Genomic DNA, 20,993 nt, shown 5'->3' with positions numbered 1-20,993 from the left:
GTTTTGAACCTTTTCAGGACATTGAAGCAATCATGAGAGAGCAACTAAAGATTCTCATGAAAGAGGATTTACAGAATTACTTCACAGAATGGTAAGAAAGATGGAATAAGACTGTTCAAAGCGAGGAGGAAATATTATAAGGGGAATTAATTGCAATGTGCCTTCTATTGTAATTTTTTAAAAAATTTAAACATTTGCCACAATTTTTATACACCTCATATGCAGTATTTGATATTATAGAAATGCTTCCCTGCCCCATGAACTCATAGGAAATATCTCATACGATGGCCTGCCCATAAAAAGCAAGTTGCATTGGAATTTATTCTCTGGTTACTATGTTTAGGAATGGAGTTTGCTAGCAACACTAAGGAAAAAGAGATGGCATGTCTGATAGATCACCTGGGAGGCAATGTGTTAGCGTTCCTTAATTAGCAAGCTTGCCTGCCACTCCTTTATCTTCAAATAAGAACATTTCTCAAGGAAACAGAAAGGTGCAGCTTCCTTGTATTGAGATTGTGTCATCTTGGCTTAAATTTTAAAATATGTGAGTTTAGGTGTGCATGTAAAATTGATGGTCTTCCCTCTGGTATCATGCAGAACCCATGAAAAACATGGTTCAAATATGCCATATCAACAGTCTGAAAATTAAAATGTAATATCAGGTAAAAATAGGCAAACACAAATACCTCAGGAGTGACAGAACTCTTAGCATCACATTTAAACATAGTACGCTTTAGGTTGGCTTCCTATTCACTGACTAAAAGGGCTGCAAAATTGATCTCTCAAGGCTGCAGTAAGGTCATAGAAATTGATAACCCTTACAAGCAATGCTTATGTGAGTCTGTCTGTGTCTTGCAGATAGTGCACTTTGTAAATTAATCCTCCAAAGGCAAATATATTGTAAGTAGCTTGTTATCTCTAAAATACTAAATTGGAGAATACACAGGATTATATTGACAGAAATTACATTTTCCGTAATGGGGTTTAATATATCTGAAATCTCTCCCAAAGGCTCCTAGGCTTTCTATCAGAGCAGGGTCTGTTAATGTAGGTGCAATGGACATCAAGAACAAATTTATTCACCAAAATGGATTAGGCCATGTAATCAGAGATTCTGAAATATTAATCTGTGCCACTTATTAAATAGAAAGAAATACTTCTGTCTGCAAACTGGCATTCCAAGTTCTCGTCTTTCCCCACACAGGCTTTGGGCCTTTTTTGGACTTTTACTTCAAAGAAGATAAGGTTTCTCCATCATAAACACTAATCTAAAAATATTAGGACAATTAATTAGATACACTTAGTTATAGAGGATATTGGATTTCGATAGCCTTCAAATGTGACACTGGTGCTGGGTGACTAAATAAAACCTGGCTTTCAGCACATCCACAAAAGGTAATAAATCATACTTTCTCAAAGTCTTGTCATGTTGCTGTACATTGTCAAAATATCATTGGGTGGTATAAAATCTCAGCTTTGCCCCAAATCAGGAATTTATAATTGATTTAGAAACACTTTGGCACAACCTTGAGATACATTTGGGTTTGAAGAGCATCAACATAGAAAGAGAAATAATTTCTTTTCAGTATTTGGGGGATGAAAGTTGAACAGGAGAAATAAAACCATCTTTGAACACACAACCCCCTCCCAAAAAATCTAACCTATGGATTTAAAACTGCCTGATATGGAATGACAGATTGTTTTATAGCAAATAGGGTGATACAGATTAACTTGGAGGGAAAAAAAGACAAAAGAGAGGGATACACTTTCAGAACCATAGTGAGTATAAATGAAACACATACTCACTCTGTACACAAAACCTGTCCATGTACAAAAGAAGTGGAAGACAACACAATGCCTTATTTCTCATATTGCAGTGTTTTCACCTTCGGATCAACAAGCCGAGAAGAAAGCACAGCAACTGGGTATGGCTTCATAATGCACAACTAGCTTCATAATGCACAATTAGCTGCAGGTTGCAAGAGGGGGAAACAGTCTGCGTGTAAACACAAAGCGAAATTACTTACCAATTGTTCACTTGAAGGATGGTGAGTCCCGTGTCTTGTGCCAACTGCTTTTTCTGTTCTTCAGAAGGGTAAGGATGCTAAGAGAGAACAAAAAAATATATGTGTGTGTCAGGCAATATTTAGGCCACTTTGTCAATAACCTGTATGTCTAGTGAAGTCTATAATTAAAGGTAAAAATGCTGAGGTGTTTCGCTTTTATTAATGGAATACTACATCATCTAATTAATGGCAGTAAAAGACAAGGCAATTACAAAGATTAGTGAAGTGTATAAATAGCTACTTAGGATACTTGCAGAACCTTGATACTGCGTTTATCCTTTAACAAGTTTATTTGTTGCAAACACAAAGTTCAGTATGCTCTTCACCACGTTTTATAAGATTCAAATATAGACAAGCCATTTTTCAGCATCTAAAACTATAATATCCTGACTCAATATTTTCACTGAACCATGGACTTCTAAAGAATCACTTTAACCAACAGCTTATAACCCCAATATTTAGGCGAGACAGTCTCCCTCCAAAATATCCTATTGCTAAGTAAAAATAACAGAATTAAAGTGGGTAGATTTTCTTTAAACCATTATTCATATTAGCTCTTCAGTAAAGCACAAACAAACACAAGTCAACCAAAGTTGATTTCCATGTTGAATGTCAACACACATTGGAATTCCTAATACAGGTCAATACAAGATCAAAGACCAGCATATTTTGCATGCTAAGGAAACATCCAGCTATGTTCCTTGTGAGGCAGAGTGCATAAAAAACACACTACAGGTTTAGATAATAAAATGTAATTCATACATCCGTATAAGAATGTTTGGAAGCCAGACATGGTGTTGCATACAACTATAGTCCCAGCACTTGGGAGGCTGAAGCAGGAAGATCACCATGAGTTCAAGGTCAAGCTGAACAACATAGCGAGATCCTATCTCAAAAAAACCAAAACAGAACAAAAAAAAGTTTGGAAACCTACTGAAATCAATTTTGGCAGAAATATATTTTGGATTACACCTACATTTGAAATATTCATTTCTAAGACAGCAACTAAGGGCATGGTTTCCACATAAGGAGATATTGGCTGGCTTGAAACATCATTTCTCCATAAATTCTCCCAAGACAAAATTTTCCTGAGAGTCAACCATCTGCTCTATTATGAATGGAAAAGGGCATCTCCAACCCTCAATTTAACTATTTATGCCATAAAAACCTAAATTCTAGTTGAATGCTAATTAACGTATCTTTTAATTCTATTAATAATGTCTGATTAGACATGCTAAAATGACCTGTTAATGACTACGTCAATGTTCTTACATGTAAGTTTAAATGTGTTCTGTATCTATCCACCTGGGATACATTTGTGGAGAGCAGAGATACAGCAATTTTCCCCATAAGCATTGTCTTTGACTGTCACTTAATCAATAAATACACAATTAGAATAAGGCTTTGCTTTCATGGAATATAGTGCCTTTCGCTAAAGAGATCCAAGTATATTACAGACAGGATGGTAATTAACCCCCATTAGATCCCTTTGAGTGACACAAATGGAATCTATCATGTCTCCTATTTTATAGGTGAGGAAACTGGCCAGGGGAAGGATTGGTCAGCAGTAGTCATGGTCAGTGATATATCCTCCTTCCCTTGCAAAGTCTAAGCCTATGATGGAGAATGGGGCAAATGCCTTCATAATTCCTGCTAACGTCTCCGATCAAAAACCTCCACACTGCTTACCATGTCCTTGAGACAGCCACCATCCAGCCCTGCCCAGCTCTCAGATTTTGTCTTCCTCTTTGCCCTGTCCCTCTACTGCCCAAACCCCGTTTTCCTCCTTTCTGTTCTCCCAACACAGGAAGCTTCCTTCACTCAAGCTCTTGTTCCAAAATTACCTTCAGAACTCAGCTCAAAAGTCAAATTTTAGCTGGGAATATAACACAGAGGCAGAGCCTTCCTGGCAAGTACAAGTTCCTGAGTTCAGCTCCCAACACCAAAAATAAAAATTAAAAAAATGTCTATCTTTCCTTCCCCACTATTCACAACCCTAGTCTCTCATCCATCTCATATAAATCCCTCTTATCATTAGCAAGCATCAGTCGCTGAACCACTTGTTTTAATTGTTCCCTTGCTGGACTGAAACTTCCCATCTGTCTATACCCACTCTCCAATCACCTTGTCTTCACTCTCCATCCTCAAATCCCAGACTAGCACAAAAAACAAAATCAGTAAGTATTTGTGCACCTAAGACAATAGTCATCGCTTATTAAGATACATAGATACTCTCCACTCAGTTGCAGCATCAGAGTGACAAATTTTTTTCAAAGCCCACAGAAAATATAATCAGTCCAAATTGAGATTCATCTATTACACTGCTTTCTCTGTTTCATGTTTGAAAGTGATGTCAATCTACTCTTTTCAAATACAAATGTCATATGAGGCATAAGGTCATAGGTGACGATGACCCTACTTAAAACAATACTGACGGTTGTAGCCAAAAATCTCATGATCTCAGCTAAAAACTCCTCGATTCTCTCAGGTTGAAAACATAATTACTACTGTATAAATGTTTGCCACACAACTCACACCAAATGAATCTTTTATCCTATGAACATAATATTGAGTGATAATTTGATATATACTAGTGCTGTATCTGTACTAGTTGAAGAATTGTACATAATATAAGTGACTTTATTAGAATGTACAAATTATGCTGCCACTTATCAACTAAGCCACTTTGAACAAGGGACAATTTTTCTAACCCTCAGTTTTGTTACCAGAGTTCTAAGACACACTGAAGTTGAAGGTTACTCATGCTAGCAGCCCTTATGGTATTACCCAATACGAATTATTAACTGAGTTTTGAAATATACATATTTTAACACCCAACTACAGACATTATTTACCATCTGAAGGTGTGGACACGCTTGCAAACAATTTCCAATCTACATTTTCTGTAACTATTTCTTATAGCTTTCCAATTCTTGTGGCAATATGGATTTCAATAGAACAACTAAATATCTCAATAGCTCTTTTTCAGAAGAGTTGATAACACCTTTATCCCGTCTTGTTAGTGGTGTCTTAATGTTATGATCAGAACTGGAAAAAAATTAATATTTATGCCATTTATCTTTAGTTACTCTGGAAATTGAGAACTGCCACAGTAATTTATTTGTCTTGTGTTTTCAAGAGTATTTTTGCATGCCTGTTTGTGAGCAAGTTTTATATACATTCTTACAAAGCAAGTGGAGCTCACATTTCATTTATGCATGTGATGTCAGGGAAATTCTCTTTGGGTCATTAAAACTACCTGAATTGTACATCATTAAAGAACAGTAATAGTCCTCAAATTTTCAGTGCAAATTTCAGTTGTTCTCCACCTCATATAATTGCTGATTTCATAACTTAACTATTACAAAATGATAAAGGTCTGTCTTTTTCTCCCTCTGTCACTTTTCATGTGATCTGATTCTAAGTAATTGAAGCAAACTGTGTCTAATTTCATGCATCATAATTGCTAGGCAGCCTCAAGCTATGGAAACTCCGTACTCTGTCTCTATGAAGGCATTTTAGTTGTTTAAGATACGTTTTCTTATATATCTACAAGGAAATGAATGAGTCTGAACAAAATTAAGTGGCCTAATAATTTGAAGGAAGGAGCAAAGGTAGCAGCAAATTTTCTAAACCCTTATCTTTGGTGGGTGAACTGACTGAGTTTTTTGTTTGATTGGTTGGTTTGGTTTGGTTTTTTTCCTGTGGTTCTCGGTCTTAGTGTCCCATAAACTTTTCAATTCCCTGAAAAAAAAGTCTACAATGGCTAGAATCACATGAAAGCCATGACTTTGTGTAGCTAATCCACAAAAATTCACAAAAAAAGGAGGCTTTTCAACTGAAACCCAGTATGTTTAAATATCCTAAATCCTATACATCTTTACTAGATAAGTTTTTTTGTGGGTACCATGAATTATTCCTTTGTAGACCTAAAAAAAATATGATTTGACTAAAAGCCAATATGTCACAGGCAAAGTTGCTGTAAAAACACCTAGAGCCCTGGTGCGTTCCACCCGTAGGGTGGATGAGGCCATGTGATGGGCAAACGCAGGTATCATTTTTCAAGAGATAAAGGATGAGCCCTGAAAAATGCCACTTTAAGGATAAAATGGGAAACTCTTTCCAAACCATTGCAATTAAGGCCACCCCTGGCCATTTTCCTGAATACCTTTGCTTTACGGCATCTAAATGAGGAGAACATTAGTTTAACAAAGATCAGTAGGTTCTTATGAAAGGCAGATTTACAGCATTTGCCCGCTATACCAATCAACTTAATCACTCCGGAATATCAGAGTAAATCTGACCACAGTCCAATAGACAGTGAGGGAGACCTTGCCTTTGTTGTGTACATTAGCCTCCTGCCATTATCTCTTAAAAGCTTAATTATTTGCAAACAATTGATCAAGATGGGAATTTGAGAAAGGATATGTAAGGGCCATTGGGAGACCTGCAAGGCATTAAGAGAGCAAACAAAATTACCTTTAGATCTTACAATAAGAATTAACGATTGAGAGGGGAGAGCCAGGCAGAGCAGTAGCTGCCAGGGTTCTGTCTCGAGTGTTTCCCATTTGATCTGCATTAACACCTCAGGAATGAGTGAAAGTCATAAAACAGTGATTATGTACGGGGAAGGCTGACCCTGCCTTTCGGCCTTAAACCTGCACACATGTCCTGGGCTGCTTTCACCGGGAGAAGAGGTGCTAGAGTTAACAGGGAAATAAGTGGCTTGTGGGTAGTGGGCTGGGGAAGCTCAGCTAAAGAGAAGAGCCCACAAAATGATCATTATTTTACTAATCAACCCCCTCTGACTTCTAGACTTTCTGCTACTCTTCCTGTGCTTCTGGATCTGCAGCGTGACCTCTAATAATGACTCAGGATACAGTGATTGCCTAATAACTCCATCAAAGCATAAAACGATCCCTGGAGTATGTGTCCTGTATAATGGAAATAGTTCAAGAATGTCTTGGGAGGGGGAGCCTAAGAATAGCTTATGTAAAAGTTAAGTCTGAACTGTCATTTTACCAACTGCAAAGAACAGAGTGACAGAAAGAAGCTTTCTCAAGAAAGTTACCTAAGCACATTTCCAATTTTATCTATTGAAGCTGGCATGGGAGAGGAGGTACTGATATTGGTTATCTGGTATTTATGAGTTTACAATACTTTGGGAGAAAGTTTATTTTAATAACAAGCAGGTTTTTTCAAATGAGTATCAATGGGAAATGAAAGAAACTACAGTGCACACAGATAGAAAATGTTTAGCCTTATATCTTAACAACATCCTCAACCAAATGGACTCCTTTCCTCAAAGTGTCCAGCCCTGCCTGCAAATGTGGATGCCAAGTCAGGGATGAACTTTATCTTATCGGCCCTGGGAACCAAGTTTCAATAACGTCCCCTCCCTCCCACCTTGCCCACTCTAACTGCACATTGTAATGGCAGCAGAAAATTTGAAAATAATCCTGTACAGAGCTCTCTGGTGAGATAATAGAAGGCTACACTGCCCCTTCTCAAGCCTCAGATTAGTAATTTCTTGTGACACCGAAATGCCTCTATCCTGAAACTGAAAAACAGCTATAACAAAGCAATAGAAGTGGAAGCAATTTTCAAGCAAAATGTTGCATGCTATACTTTAAAAGGTTTGGGAATAGGTACTGGAGGAGACGATCTAACAAGAGGAATTATGGCGGCTGTCCAATGTAACCCTTATCAGGGCAATGTTCTGTTGCTTGGCAGAATATGTTGGAAGGACAATTTTGGAACTTCTTTTATCCTTTTGCCTTCAGTCTTATGCCTCCTCCACAGCTAAGTTTAATGCATTAATATAAGTTGACCTTGAGCTAAACTCTGGTAAGTGATGGAGAGATACTCCCTTTAAAGGAAAAAATCCTTCCATATGGCTTTTAACCGTTAGATCTCTGTACCCTTTCAAAACTTCTGGGGTTTTGTCAGTAATGAATACTTTAGATCTAAAAACTAAAATAACCATCTGTATATGTGAGTTCTAAGAAGAGAAGCAGGGGTTTTCTAACTAAATATATTTATGTTTATTTAACCTAATATTTTGCCCATAAAATTTCTCGCTTTAAATCAACTCCCAGTCATTTTCCCCTTATGCATTGAGTGTGAACAGCTTACAGTGTGACAATTACGTTGATCTAGGATACTTTCTTCCCTTAAAAAAATCCAGAATGCTTCCCTATTGTCTTTCAGCTTTATGAATTAGTTTTACTGTTTCAGTGAATGCTTTTTTGTCTTCTGACTGCACATTATCAAAGAGACACTTTGTGCCTTGCATTTGCATTACAAAAGCAACGCACCGTGCAGTGGAAGAACATAGTCTGAATGCATAGCAGTTGAGTCCTGCATCCTCACACAGCCTGGGATCAAAAGCAGCAGGAATCACAGTGGTGTCTGTGCTGGCTGGGAAGCCAAAAATGTTTGCACATCATCAGCGGAGTCAGAGAATTTTGACCTGTTTTCTTAGTGCTCTGTCATCACCCTCAACTGCCTAGTGCTCAGACTGAGCGTCCTGTTACTGTTTAGCGCCCCCCCCCCCCGCTCTTCCTGAAGCCTGGTGGGATCATTCTGCAGAGAATGTCTCTGACTTCCCCAGCAATATTATAAGAAGTCGCCAGAGGACGTGTGCAAGTTAGAAAGTCAGTGAGGACCCTGTAAACTTGCTCCTATCATTTGAAAGTGACATAGATGTGACAAGAGAAGTACAACACTGGGCAATACTTCCTTACAGTCTCTATTTTTGTACTCATGAGACTGTTCTTCTGCTAGTCAGCTGGAAGAACATTACTTTATAGCCAGTTAAAAGAGGTCAATACTAAAATGTCCAGACTGTTTCACTTCTCAGATTTTTAAAATTTCCTCTAAATATAAATTAAGTATAAAATAAAATTACTAAATAAAAGATACTTATATTAAAAGACTGCATAGTACTTTATATTTGAGCTTTCCCTATAGTTGCTTTGAAAGTCTAAAACAAGCTTTTCAATCTATTCTTTATCAGATATATATATCTGATAAAGTAATCTGTAATATATTTACTATATATATATTACAGAAATATTTTTAAGCATAGGCATAAAATGTAAGGCTCTAAATTAGCAATCACATGTACCCTTTTCCTAAAAATATTAAAATTTGTGAAGGATGCTAACGTTATTGTGAACAGCTATGAGTATTAATAAACATTCAAATACTGATTTTAATAGAATATTATAGTTATGAAAAAATTCCAAAGTGACTATTAAGGAAAAATGGGATGGGAGGAGCATGGGCTGGACTGGTAGGAAGGAAAGCTCTTGCTTTACTTTTAGGTGTCCTCCTGAATCATTTTAAACGGCAACTCATTATGAAAGCATTACACACATTATTGCAGGCACTTCTGATGACCCCACGAACAGGACTATGCTTAGCTTCTCTTCACAGACAGGCAGTCTAGGACTTGGTCAGATCTACGTAAGGAAACAGGCTCTCGGACTCCTCAGCATCTGATGCTGGCATCAGGTCTGTTCTGAGTTTCCTGTATGAGCCTACAGTCCCACTGATGTTTCTTTTCCACTTCCTTATTCTCTTTCTAAACCAAAAACATATGTATTATAAAGGAATATAAACATAGTTATTAACTGTGGTGTACAGAGAAGAGGGCTTACCATCTCTCTACAGGCATCCCACTGCAATACCCATCTCTTTCACTCTGGAAGCAAGCAGCAAAGGGGCAAGCTGAAGCATGGTGAAAATTAGTTTACCAGGGCTTTCTCTCCACCCTCCCTGAGACCCAGCGGAAGGCTCTTTGTTAATAATAATATCTCGGTAATATTAGTAAGAGTAAAAGAAAGAGTCATCATAACATGCATTAGGATGTGAGGATGTGCCCAGCATCATTTCAAATACTTTGTATGTACGTATCCTCACAAAAGTCTGCAGAGGAAGGCACAACTATTAGACTCATTTTATAGATGAAGAAATGTAAGTTCAAAAGGTAGCTTCCTTAAGTTTGCACTGCTAGTAAGCAGTAAAGTAGGAACTTGATGCCAGTTGGAAATTTTTACTTCCAAACTATTTGGTCTTTTATATAATGAATGAGGCCATTCCATTCATTCCTGATGAGTTAATCATGAATATATAAGATGATTACTACTCATTATACAAAGAAACTATTATCTTAATGGTTGTGCATGTTTGTGTGTCTTTTTTTTCTACAACTCAGTTCTATAAATGGAAGCAAAAGTAGATCTTGCTCTAAGATAGAAAACTCAAGGGAACTACTATGTCCATCATTCTATTAGTGCCTGTAGCTTTGCTTATAAACACATAAATGATGATAGGTTATATACAAGAATGCTTTTAAGGATCATAGAATCAAATGCCTACTGGTCTATCCAAATGTACTCCAATATGCCTTAAATTATCTGGTTTGAAATAAATTACCATGTATATGTGTTTCCAATTACTTTCATTTCTTACATGATTCTTAATCAAATATGAGTTAAATTACATTCAAAGCCATTTCATTTTAGTAGACTACTAATAAATACACAAATTCAACTCCCATGCATGTTGCAACTAGCCTAGTTCTGTGCCCGTAAATGTTTGCTATGTGAACAACTATTACTGAAGTTAGACACCCCAAATTTGTTAAGCAGCACTTGTAAGTAGATTACTTATGATAAACATCAGAAAAGCAGCAGCCCCATTTTTGACAATTACCTTCTCAAACAGTACAGGTTTGGCTCACTTTAACTGCTGTTTATGTTGTATTTACTCTGTGGAGGTACCATTCCCACCGCTTTACATATTCATCCACCTAAACCTGTCAACAAGTCTATGCAATGAGAATTTGTACCTATTTTACATAAAAGAACTGAGGGCACAGAATCTAATTTACTTGTAGGTAGGACAGAACTGGGACTCGACCCCCAGAAGTCAGTTCCACAGCTCCTATTCTTAATTTCCATGTTGTTCTGAGTTTTTCTGTTGTGTTTCACCCTCAGCCACTCTAAGATGTTGTTGGGTTATTTGTTGCAAAAGTGCCCATCTCCATGCTTGACTGCAAGATGATGAGATTCAAGTTCTACATCTTAGCAGTGACTAGGACTGAAGAAGGAGAAGGACAGAGGGAGACTCCACCTTGAGCTCTTTCCCTAAGAATTCCATAGATATGCCCACAACAAAATGACAGCAAACAGTGCTGGATCTCTCTGGGGGGAAAAAAAAAAAAAAAAGCACATGACTGATGCATACAATGAATTCCAACAAAGTAAGAAATTTTTTTCATGGTATATTGAGCTCCTCTTGGCTATTACAGAGGGCATGCCTGTTAAAAGGAGACCCATTGATAACCTGAAGAACACTTTTTCACTTTAAAAACAAAAGTGGAAGAATTTTGAAATCTTTAAGAGAAAATCTTTAAAAGAAAAAAATGTATCAGATCATTCTGGAATGAGTCTATTGACAGCCATTAGTATTGCCTTTATGGATGCCCCATCTGACATTAAATATTCAGGAAAAAATCCTTGTATAAAGAATAAAGTATCCTTATGCTACAAGCAACACAGTGAACAGTACATTTGGTGTGAAAATTTTTTGAGAAAGACAGAGATAGAGATGAAGAACTCATGCTGCTCCCAAAATGACTCAAGACCCCTGGATCTGGTGCTCATTCTCTAGTGCTAATTTTCCCACTTAAATTACAGTGATGGTGTAGCCTCATCTCATTAGAGATCATTGTCCCCAGTAGACAGTTGTGTTTATGGGGGACTCTGGCTGTTCCACACCTGCTGATCAGGTTGCTATGTGATCAAGGCTGCATACAAACAGCAGACTCGAGCTTGCTGGACTGCAACTGATGAGCCCGGGCTAATTCAGGGGTGATTATGTAGTTTACTGGACCACTAAACCTCTTTAAGCTTGTAATTACTGCCTATTTGAGTAAAGAACATTCAAAAGCAATTCACTGCATCATGCCTGCCACAGCTGGAAGCAGGCTGCCAGCAGTCTGTGGGGACATTAAAATCTACAGGGACGTGGATTGAAGCCCAGCTAGCAGACACTCTGGAGCAGCACTGGCAGCCAAGCACACGCACATTCCCAGTCACCTCTCCTGACCAAGCTTATCATTAAAGGTGCCGTGAAAACTATAGAAGCGCCATAAAGATGACAAATAATAGAATGTAATGGTACAAACTACATTTTAATGATTTCCCCCTCTGTAATGCTAAAACTAAAAAAAAGTCTTTTCAGAATACCAGAGAGAGAGAGAGAGAGAGAGAGAGAGAGAGAGAGAGAAAGAGAGAGAGAGAGAGCGAGCTCACTTTAGTGTATACTGTTAAGATTTACTGTGTGTTTTCTAGAAGTCCATCTAAAAGACAGCAACTTGCAAACAAAATGCCCACTTTTTTATAATAGAGCTAGAATGTATTGACATTATCCATAACTTCTACCTACTTGGCTACTGCATTTCGAGCCTTAGCTGGGGAAATATTGTTCAGCCAGTTGATTGACATTTTCTCAAATCGCCTGTGTAGATTTTTGCAGTTAATGAATTAAAATGCCTTTTGGATACCTGAGTGAAATTTACTTTCAAGAGCCACAGAAGATTTCAGGAGAAAATATCAGTATTTATCAATGTTCACGTTTTCTTTTGCTGTCACCTTCAGAACTGCAGTTCTTTTGTGTAACGAAAGTGTAAAACATGCTTTGCATGGCTGTAGGTATAATTATTACTTGTCTCTAAGTAACAAAAAAAGACTGGAACTTAATGAAGGGGGATTAAGTTAATTTCTTTTTTAGCTAACAGTTTCCTGTCTTTTAAAATGCAGACCTCGGCGAATAAAATGTTCAGGGAGGAAAAATTAAGCTTTTTATTTCACTAAAATCTCCACTTTGGAATATGGATATTAAAATATTAAGATAATGTTTATTCTTTAAAAGTATGTAAATTTGGTATTAAATACAGCCATAGAAATCCTCTCTGACTATTGCCTCCAAAGTCCATAGATCCAGGGGGTTTATGTGTTATCTAGACATCAGTGCCATTAATATTCATTAGATGGATCTGCTTGCATTTTCATAAGCTGTGGAGAGGCAAAAGAAACAATCAGAATTCTTTAACACACAGGCATTATCAATTCAACATATGCCAAATAGCAGAGCACCCAGATCTGAAGTTAAGATTCAAATGCAATTTACCTTTACTAAGCTAATTTTCATGAAAACTCTTTTCCCTTTACCCATTGTAGGCTAAGCTATTTAATTATCTCTATTCTCTGTAACATACACTTCAATCTTTAATGTGAGGGATTATTCAGCACTATATTTTATCTTGGTTATTAACAAAACCCTTACCTTATAATCAAAACTAAAGAGAATTTACTCTTAAGAAAAAAAATCTAAAAACTTTAACTTGCTTTAGTAATAAGATTACCTTTATCTTTATGAACCTTCTTAAACAAACTCTTTCTAACTCCCTGAAGTATTTATTGATGTGAATTCACCGTCTGTCTCCAGAGTGGATTATATAAGAGTGAAGAGTCTTAGTCAAAATTTGGGCAAATCCCCAGTATTTGTTTCCCAAAGTACGCGCTCTCATTGGTGCATTCAAACTGGACCAGGGGCCGGGAGCAGAGATGTAGATTTCTCTGTCACCGATTGCTCAGTGGCTGTTTTAGATGAGTGGGAGGAAGAACTAGATCTATAAGCAGCAAGGTTATCAGATAAAGTTGGCAAAAATAAAGATATTTCATCAACTTAAGATGGGTGTGTTTTCTAGAAGTGTGTTTTCTAGATGGGGCCAGTTTGCCCCCATCTTAAAGATTTTGATCACTTCTACTTGTGTAGCTCTTTATATTTTTAAAGAAATTTGATAATGTTTTACGAAGTTGGAGCTTCATAATTACCATGAGTGGTTGAAAGGACATGCCCTGCTTTGCCATGTATAGAAGTATAAATGGAACTCAGGGTAGACGCAGGGCCAGTCCTGCAGGGCTATGTGGCCCTGAGGCTGTGGCTCACAGGCCTGGACCCCATCCTCCTACCCCCCAGACTAGCTGTCTTTACACTTAACTGAAGTGCAAAGTTCACCCTGTTAATGATAAAGTAAAAGCTGTAACCACATCTGTTAGAAACCTACTGTGAGGCGGCGTACCCCACCTCCTTTTAATGTGTAAACATGCATCACCTGGGGTAAAACAAAGAACTAAAAGGAAACAAAGAAAACCACCTTTAAAAGGTGACTTAAAGTTGCCTATTGTCATTTCTGATGAACAGGTAAGAGTAATCTAACTGATAATGCCTTTCAAAAAAGTCTTAAATCTTTACCCAATGATGGGTCGGTTTGTTCCTCTGTGAAACAACTATGTAGTGTTGCTTTCATTTAATGTTTTTCTTGGCAACTTCATTAGTGACACAGGTTGCTAATTATACATACAAGGGGCCTAATTTGCCTCCTTCCTAAGTCACTTTCTGAGAGTTAGGTTTATGTGCAGAGTCATCAACTTGTTTATGTCATGTGAGTGATTATTAAGTCCATTTATGGTTCAGTGATGTGGTTATACATTTACAAATGGCAAATCTAAAGGGCAACACTTTAAGAGAATTGTTTCCAAGGAGTGTTGAGTGTACTGAAGCCCTTAGAACCCCCACTCAGGGGCTAGTCTTAATCAAAGCATGTCAGTTTTCTGGGACTCACTTCCTCCTCAATAAAATAAGGACAGCAGAACTGGTGGCAGCCAAGTGAGACAACATATACCCAACTGCACGGCATCTGTCACATACTCGTGTATAATATAGCTGGGTCTGAGATTCATACAATTGGGCTAATCTATGTAAAAAATATATTTCAAAAATAGTTCTCAAATTGCAGGGATCTTACTAGGTAATGCTAGTAAATCTTTTCTTATGTTAAATTTTGCTATTTTCTCATAATTGTCTTTATCCAGACAAATTCAGGTTGAGGCTATCTAACGACAGGGCAGGCTCCAGGGGTATGTTATGGGACGGTAACCCAGGGCCCCCCACATAGAAAGGCCTGTGCTTATCTGCACAGTCTGCTATCACCACCTCAAAGCAATTTTTGTAAGAAGCTCTGCACCATTTATGCAGTAAATTACATATTCTCCACAAATGATGTTGCTGGTCCACTAAAAGGAAAAGAGATTCTGTTTTCTATATCAGATGTTTTATATTCTGCTAGGACTCCTCTTGAGTTTATCTGAGCTTCACAAAAGTAAATAAATAATTACATTTGTTTGAAAAGAGTGTAAAAGAGAAAACACTGAAAAAGCAGGGTGTAAGAGATGAGACTGACAGTGTAGATGTGCTCAGGCCTCAGACAGATGAGTCAGGACACTTGCATGACTCTCCAGTGGCCTTCAAGGATCACACATTTCCGTAAGTGCCTAACACACCCTGAGAGACTGACTGGAGCACTGAAGAGGCACTGCATACTATAAAGTCTATGGGGGAAAGAATCAATAATCTGGATTCATCAAAATGTGAGGTTCTTGCTGGCTCACTGGACTTAGGGACGTTGAGAGCCTTTGTCTTTTGGTGGCTGGAAGTCAGAAATGGCAGTCCGCCCACCTTCCTTGGCAGGGAACAAGCGCCACATTTGGCAGAAAAGTGTGCTCTCAAGAAAAGGGAGCAGAGAATCTTTTGGCCTGGCCTCCAACTAGGATAGATCAAGAGTGAGAACTCGCCCTTGCATGCCAACCAAATGCCGCTGTAATTAAAAACAAACCTTTGGAAATAGAGTATTTGGAGATTATTTCAATTGTAACACATTCACAGGATGAGCTCATCAATAGTTATAATTAATTCATTTGGTCACAGGAATGGGGAGGGTTAGAATGGTATCACCTTATTGTTTTTAGCTCTCTTAAACAGAATCCTAGTTTTTGAAGGAGGTTCAGGTGCACATTATAAGTATACAAACCAGAGATATACATACATAAAGTTTCAGAAACCTCCAGTATATTTATTTGGATTCTGTGCTTCACATCCAACCTCAATGGCAGCACCAATTTTTAAAAATGCAAAATTCCATCATTTTGATGATGGTAAATGAACTCAACTATTACATGCATATATTTTGTTTAATGGCTTCATTTATTTTAATAACAAAGGGAAACTAGATTTTACAGATGAAAGCTTTTTTTTCATGGCTCCAATGCAACTGGGATTTTAAAAGATCTGTGATGTTAACCAATATGTGATAATAGATGCTCTCAGGGGCCCTATTTTAGAACATATTATGCAGTAGAAGCCTACATTGAGTAACTTTCACTAGAGCATTTACCCCCGTTTTAAGAAGGCGCAGTTGAGGTGAGTGGCAGAGGGGCTCATGACTGTTCCATGTTTCTTGTCTCTGAATGTGTACACCTTCAGTAAAGTGTCTAGCAGGGGAAATCACAGAGCAACACGAGGAACTCACTAAAGATTTATTATAAATGAGGCAGGGAAGTGCTGTAACATACAATTTCAGGGGTAAAAACTTAATTGCACAGACTTTTCTTCTGTTCAGAAATATGCCTACAGGGTTTAATATTTTGTTTGAGAATCACAAAATAAACCCTCACAAGTAACTTCGGTTTCATTCTTTGATTTCTTCATTATGCTGGATTTCTATGATGAATCAGAAAAGCAGAAACTCATCTAAACTAATTCCCGTAGGAACATAAGACGTACCACTTCTGAGCCTCCCTTTCTGCCACTAAGACTTTCACGTTCATTGAGAACTTGTTCCAGAGAGAGACAACAGACAGACAGACAGACAGACACAATAAGCACAGTTAGCCCACTGGAAATTCTAATGAGATAATGCAAACCCAAAGTCCATAGTGTTGTTTTTCTGTTTTGTTTTCTTTCGTTTCATTTTTGGCTTTGTTTTCACCAAGAGCCAAGCTACCAAACTAAACACAATAGATATCACTTGCCAGTGACACACAGGATGTCTCATGATTCCACAGACACTATCTTGGCCCAAGATGGCAGCTCATGATTAATGGCTGCATCCTTCTGGGCCCTGCTGCAACCAGGCCTGGGGTCTGATCTTGACACAAGGGCCTTCGTCCGTAGCCAATCAGCAGATGTAAGCACATAGGCCCTGTCAGGTTGACATATCATTCCTTCGACAATGTCAGCGAGTATTAATGTTCAATTATCTGTCCTAGAAATGACCCTCGCCTTTATGCATTGTGTAACGGTGCGCCTGGCACTCTGGCAATCCCAAAGACAAGGGCAGAAATGCCCGCAGTGAACCAGCTAGCGGGAGTTGGCTTTCCAACACTGACATGACATTGCCTTGCAGTGTAGAATAGCGAACCAATTTTTTAATCCCTTCTAATACATGTTTGAAGGACGGCCGAGCCATTTATTTATCTGTCCGTTTGCTTATTTATTTATTTAGCTATTTCCCTTTCAGCATGTTTTCATGTGGGTACTCCTTCCTATTTAAACAGAGAGACTTCAAATGAATCATCTTGTGACTCCACAATCACACCGAGCCAACTGTCCTTTATGTGTGACGCTGAGCTGTTCATTATTGATGGGATGGCTTTTTATTTCATGAAGCCAGGTGTATGTCATTTACCATCAAACCAAAATGACAACAGTAGACTCTTTTGGAGTGGTGTCAAGATCAATTCCACTTCAACTTGTAATGCTAAAGGGATCTGTCTAAGCTAGGCACCCTCTTTCTCACTTCTCAAAATAAAGCTTCTGGCAGAGGAGTATTTCAAAGCATACCTGAGATTATTTGCCTACGAACCTGCATAGTTGCTCAAGTAGTGTAAAAGGCTGTGTGGATTTTTTCTAATAAAATTTAAAACCCCCTTTCCTCTCAAATATCATGGAGGAAAAAATTATCTCATCTGACAGCTACATTTGCATGGCTTTCATTGAACCCACATTCAAAGGTTATCAATAACAAGTTTGCAAACTTCTCATACGACCAGTACTGAAAGATAATGTACTGTAATTGCATGATAACTTCCTACAAAACTGAGATAAAACCTTTAATGCAATCTTGAGTTCACCAACCTACATATGATAGTACAAACTTAAGTGCCTCCGACTGGGGCTCAGTGAGTTTTTCCTCTGGTACTAATTTTTAAGTAATGGAATAATGCAATTATTTTCCTCTGGAAACCTACTAAGAATTCATTATTTCACCTTAACTTTAACATGTGAAAAAGAGGTCGATTATGCAATGTGCTTGTTAAAAATCTAGCCACTTCTTGGTTACAATGTGGTGTCCAGGTTTATTTCTATATGCATTGTCAACTACACTGTGAAAGTCTTTGTATCTTTTTTTTTTTCCTCTATCTACAGCATTTTCAACAAGAATTTTTTCTCCTGACTTCTACTGTCCTCTAGCTCTCAATCTTCCTTTTGGGCATTCATCTGTTCATTAGGGTCACCTTCTCTCCTTGCAGACCTCCCCCCAACACTTGCCTTCAGGGATTTATTTTTTTTATTGCCTCAATTGTATGGAACATAGTAGCAATCCCATAAAATATACAGAATTCAATTCTGTATAAACATACTCAAATCTCCCTGCTCCTAAATATTAAAAGAAAAGTAACATTTTTTCCTTCTTGTTATCTTCACCTGAAGTACCTTTCCAGACTGTATCCAAACTTTAGTGTTCTCCTTGTTCTGTAAGAAACAGGGAAAGTCTCTCCCTGCTGATCCACACCAGTATTCCCCCTTTGACTCATAGGTACCACAGCTCCTTCCTCCTCTGAATGCCTAGGATGGCTCTTTCTTAGGTCACTGAAGATACGCTATGCTCTACACCAGAATCCTTCCCAGAAAATTCCACTTCATAAAACTCCCAGGGTCTTGCTACTTCTGTGTTGAAATTTCCCTCATTCATTTGGTGAATGCATATTATCAAGCATCTATAACGCAGTTCTGAAGATACAGAGATGCAAGATTAGATCCTGGCTTCCAGATAAGGAGGCAGTTCATAAATACAGACAAGGATTCTGTCAGAGACTTATCAGGGTGCTGTGGATCTGCTATGTGTGTTTATGGGGGGAGATGTTTCCTCTCCTCTAAAAGGATTAGGGATGGTTTTTCCAAGTAGCTACAGTTGAAATAAGATGTGAAGGATGAGGAGGAACGCGTCAAGTGGAGAGGTGGGTCACAGAGAAGCAGGCATCATGCAAAAACTGTCCTTGACCTCCGCCTCTTCTCTGTCAGTGCTCTCTGGATGTATGGCTGCGTGTACAACGTCCATGGAGGCAATCAAATGACTGACTGTTTCTATTTAGGAAATGTAAGATTCATTTCCACAGCATCTCCCATGCACCCATTTCTCTATACTCCTAGAAACAGTCTGCTGACCAGATAGCTGTGACGGCCCTCTAGCAGTTTTTCTGACTCCACTTCTTTCTACAAACTGCATCCAATGTGCATAGTTCCTTGTACATAGTAAGCTTTCAAAAAGTACTTGAATTTGCATTGAAGAAGTTGTGGGTGAACCTATTTATATTGTAATTCAATGGCTTAAAGTTTAGCCATAATATGCAGTGAGGAAAAATAGCTAATGCATACGAAGTCCTACTGCCAGCATAGCCCCTCCAAACCACACACACACACACACACACACACACACACACACACACACACTTGCTTTTACTGTAATATAATCACTCAAGCCATAGAGACATCTACGCACAGCACAAGATCTATGCTAAAGACCCAGAGCTCTAGTTGACCACAGAGTAGTTGTGATCATTCTTGAATAATGATGATAAAATTAAGGCTCTGATGAGCTAAGGCTCTGAGGTCATCTGGACTTCTCCTTCTTTTCCACCAGCCAACTCTATATGCAAGGCAATTTCAAGAACAATAACAAGTCATAATTCTAAATGTCAGAGTATGGAAGTGGAGAACTCCAGGAGGTTGAAAGTTATGGCCCTGAATTTTTTTCTGCAGCCTCTACTTCTCTAGTCTATTAGATCTTTAATCTTTTCTGTCCCTGTTCCTTCATCCGTAATGTGGGGATACAATTATTCAATGTAGTATCAAACACAAATTAACTACTTAATAGTTAATCTTTTCAGAACAAACAGGACACTTGCTTATAGTCTGCTTTTTAAAAAATTCTAATAAATGTATTTCATGCCTGTATATTTGACCTTCTTTTTTCCAGTTGGAAATTTTCCCCAGCATTTGCTCAGTCTCCTTGAACACTCAAGTGATGAAGGATGCTAACTGCCTGGTTTCTGGTCGAATCTGAATACTATTCATGGGATAAGTCCTAGGCATCTGTGCTCGTGGTAACTGGTGATGTTTTTACTCTAAGGTGTCAGCCTAACACAGGACTCCATGGAGGAAGTAAATGAATGCCCTGGACTAAATCTCTTGGCCACCACTTCTATACATATAAACTCATTGTTAAATGTACCTGGATTTAACAAAAGGGAGCAATGCGCACACACACACACACACACACACACACACACACACATTAAGGTTATACTTTTTATTTTATATTAGGAAGTTAAAATGCTTGGTTTGCCATTAAAATTCTTCATGAAAACTGACAATAAATTATAAATGCCTGCACCAAAACAAAGACCAACCCTCCATGGCATCAAATGTACGCGTCTCTCCCTAATTTTGATTTCCAGGTCCCGTTGCTGTGCTGAGAGAGAGCACACAGGGGCACACACATACTGTATTTCAAATGGAGATTTTATGTAAGCTTATTTTTATAGTGATTCCAAGAGTAGCTGCTCTGCTTTTTATGTATGCAAACTGGAAATCAAGTAGGCACCCTGCCAGCTCCATGACAGCAGGCCAGGCCCAGGCTGCCATGGGTGACTCGTACAATGACATCTGAGGGGTCCAGAAAAGAACCCTGACTAATGGCTTTTGGATTCCCTATGACCTTTGATCCTCAAT

The 20,993-nt window shown here is 38.2% G+C and overlaps 1 protein-coding gene across 2 annotated transcripts in view; it reads right to left on the bottom strand.

The window, feature by feature from the left end:
* Meis1 (Meis homeobox 1) overlaps window positions 1-20,993 on the bottom strand; it is a 127,920-nt gene that overhangs the window by 22,149 nt on the left and 84,778 nt on the right. For both annotated transcript variants that reach the window (XM_063229527.1, XM_063229528.1), the window contains exon 9: window positions 2,028-2,104. In XM_063229527.1, the coding sequence (XP_063085597.1) occupies window positions 2,028-2,104 (77 nt within the window). The remainder of the gene's footprint in view (window positions 1-2,027; window positions 2,105-20,993) is intronic.

Source organism: Cavia porcellus, unplaced genomic scaffold (genome assembly GCF_034190915.1).
Source record: "Cavia porcellus strain 051 isolate PalLab524CR breed Dunkin Hartley unplaced genomic scaffold, mCavPor4.1 scaffold_18, whole genome shotgun sequence".
Lineage (NCBI taxonomy): Eukaryota > Metazoa > Chordata > Mammalia > Rodentia > Caviidae > Cavia > Cavia porcellus.
The sequence above is the reverse complement of the archived record's forward strand: the minus strand, read 5'-3'. Positions and strand labels throughout refer to the sequence as shown.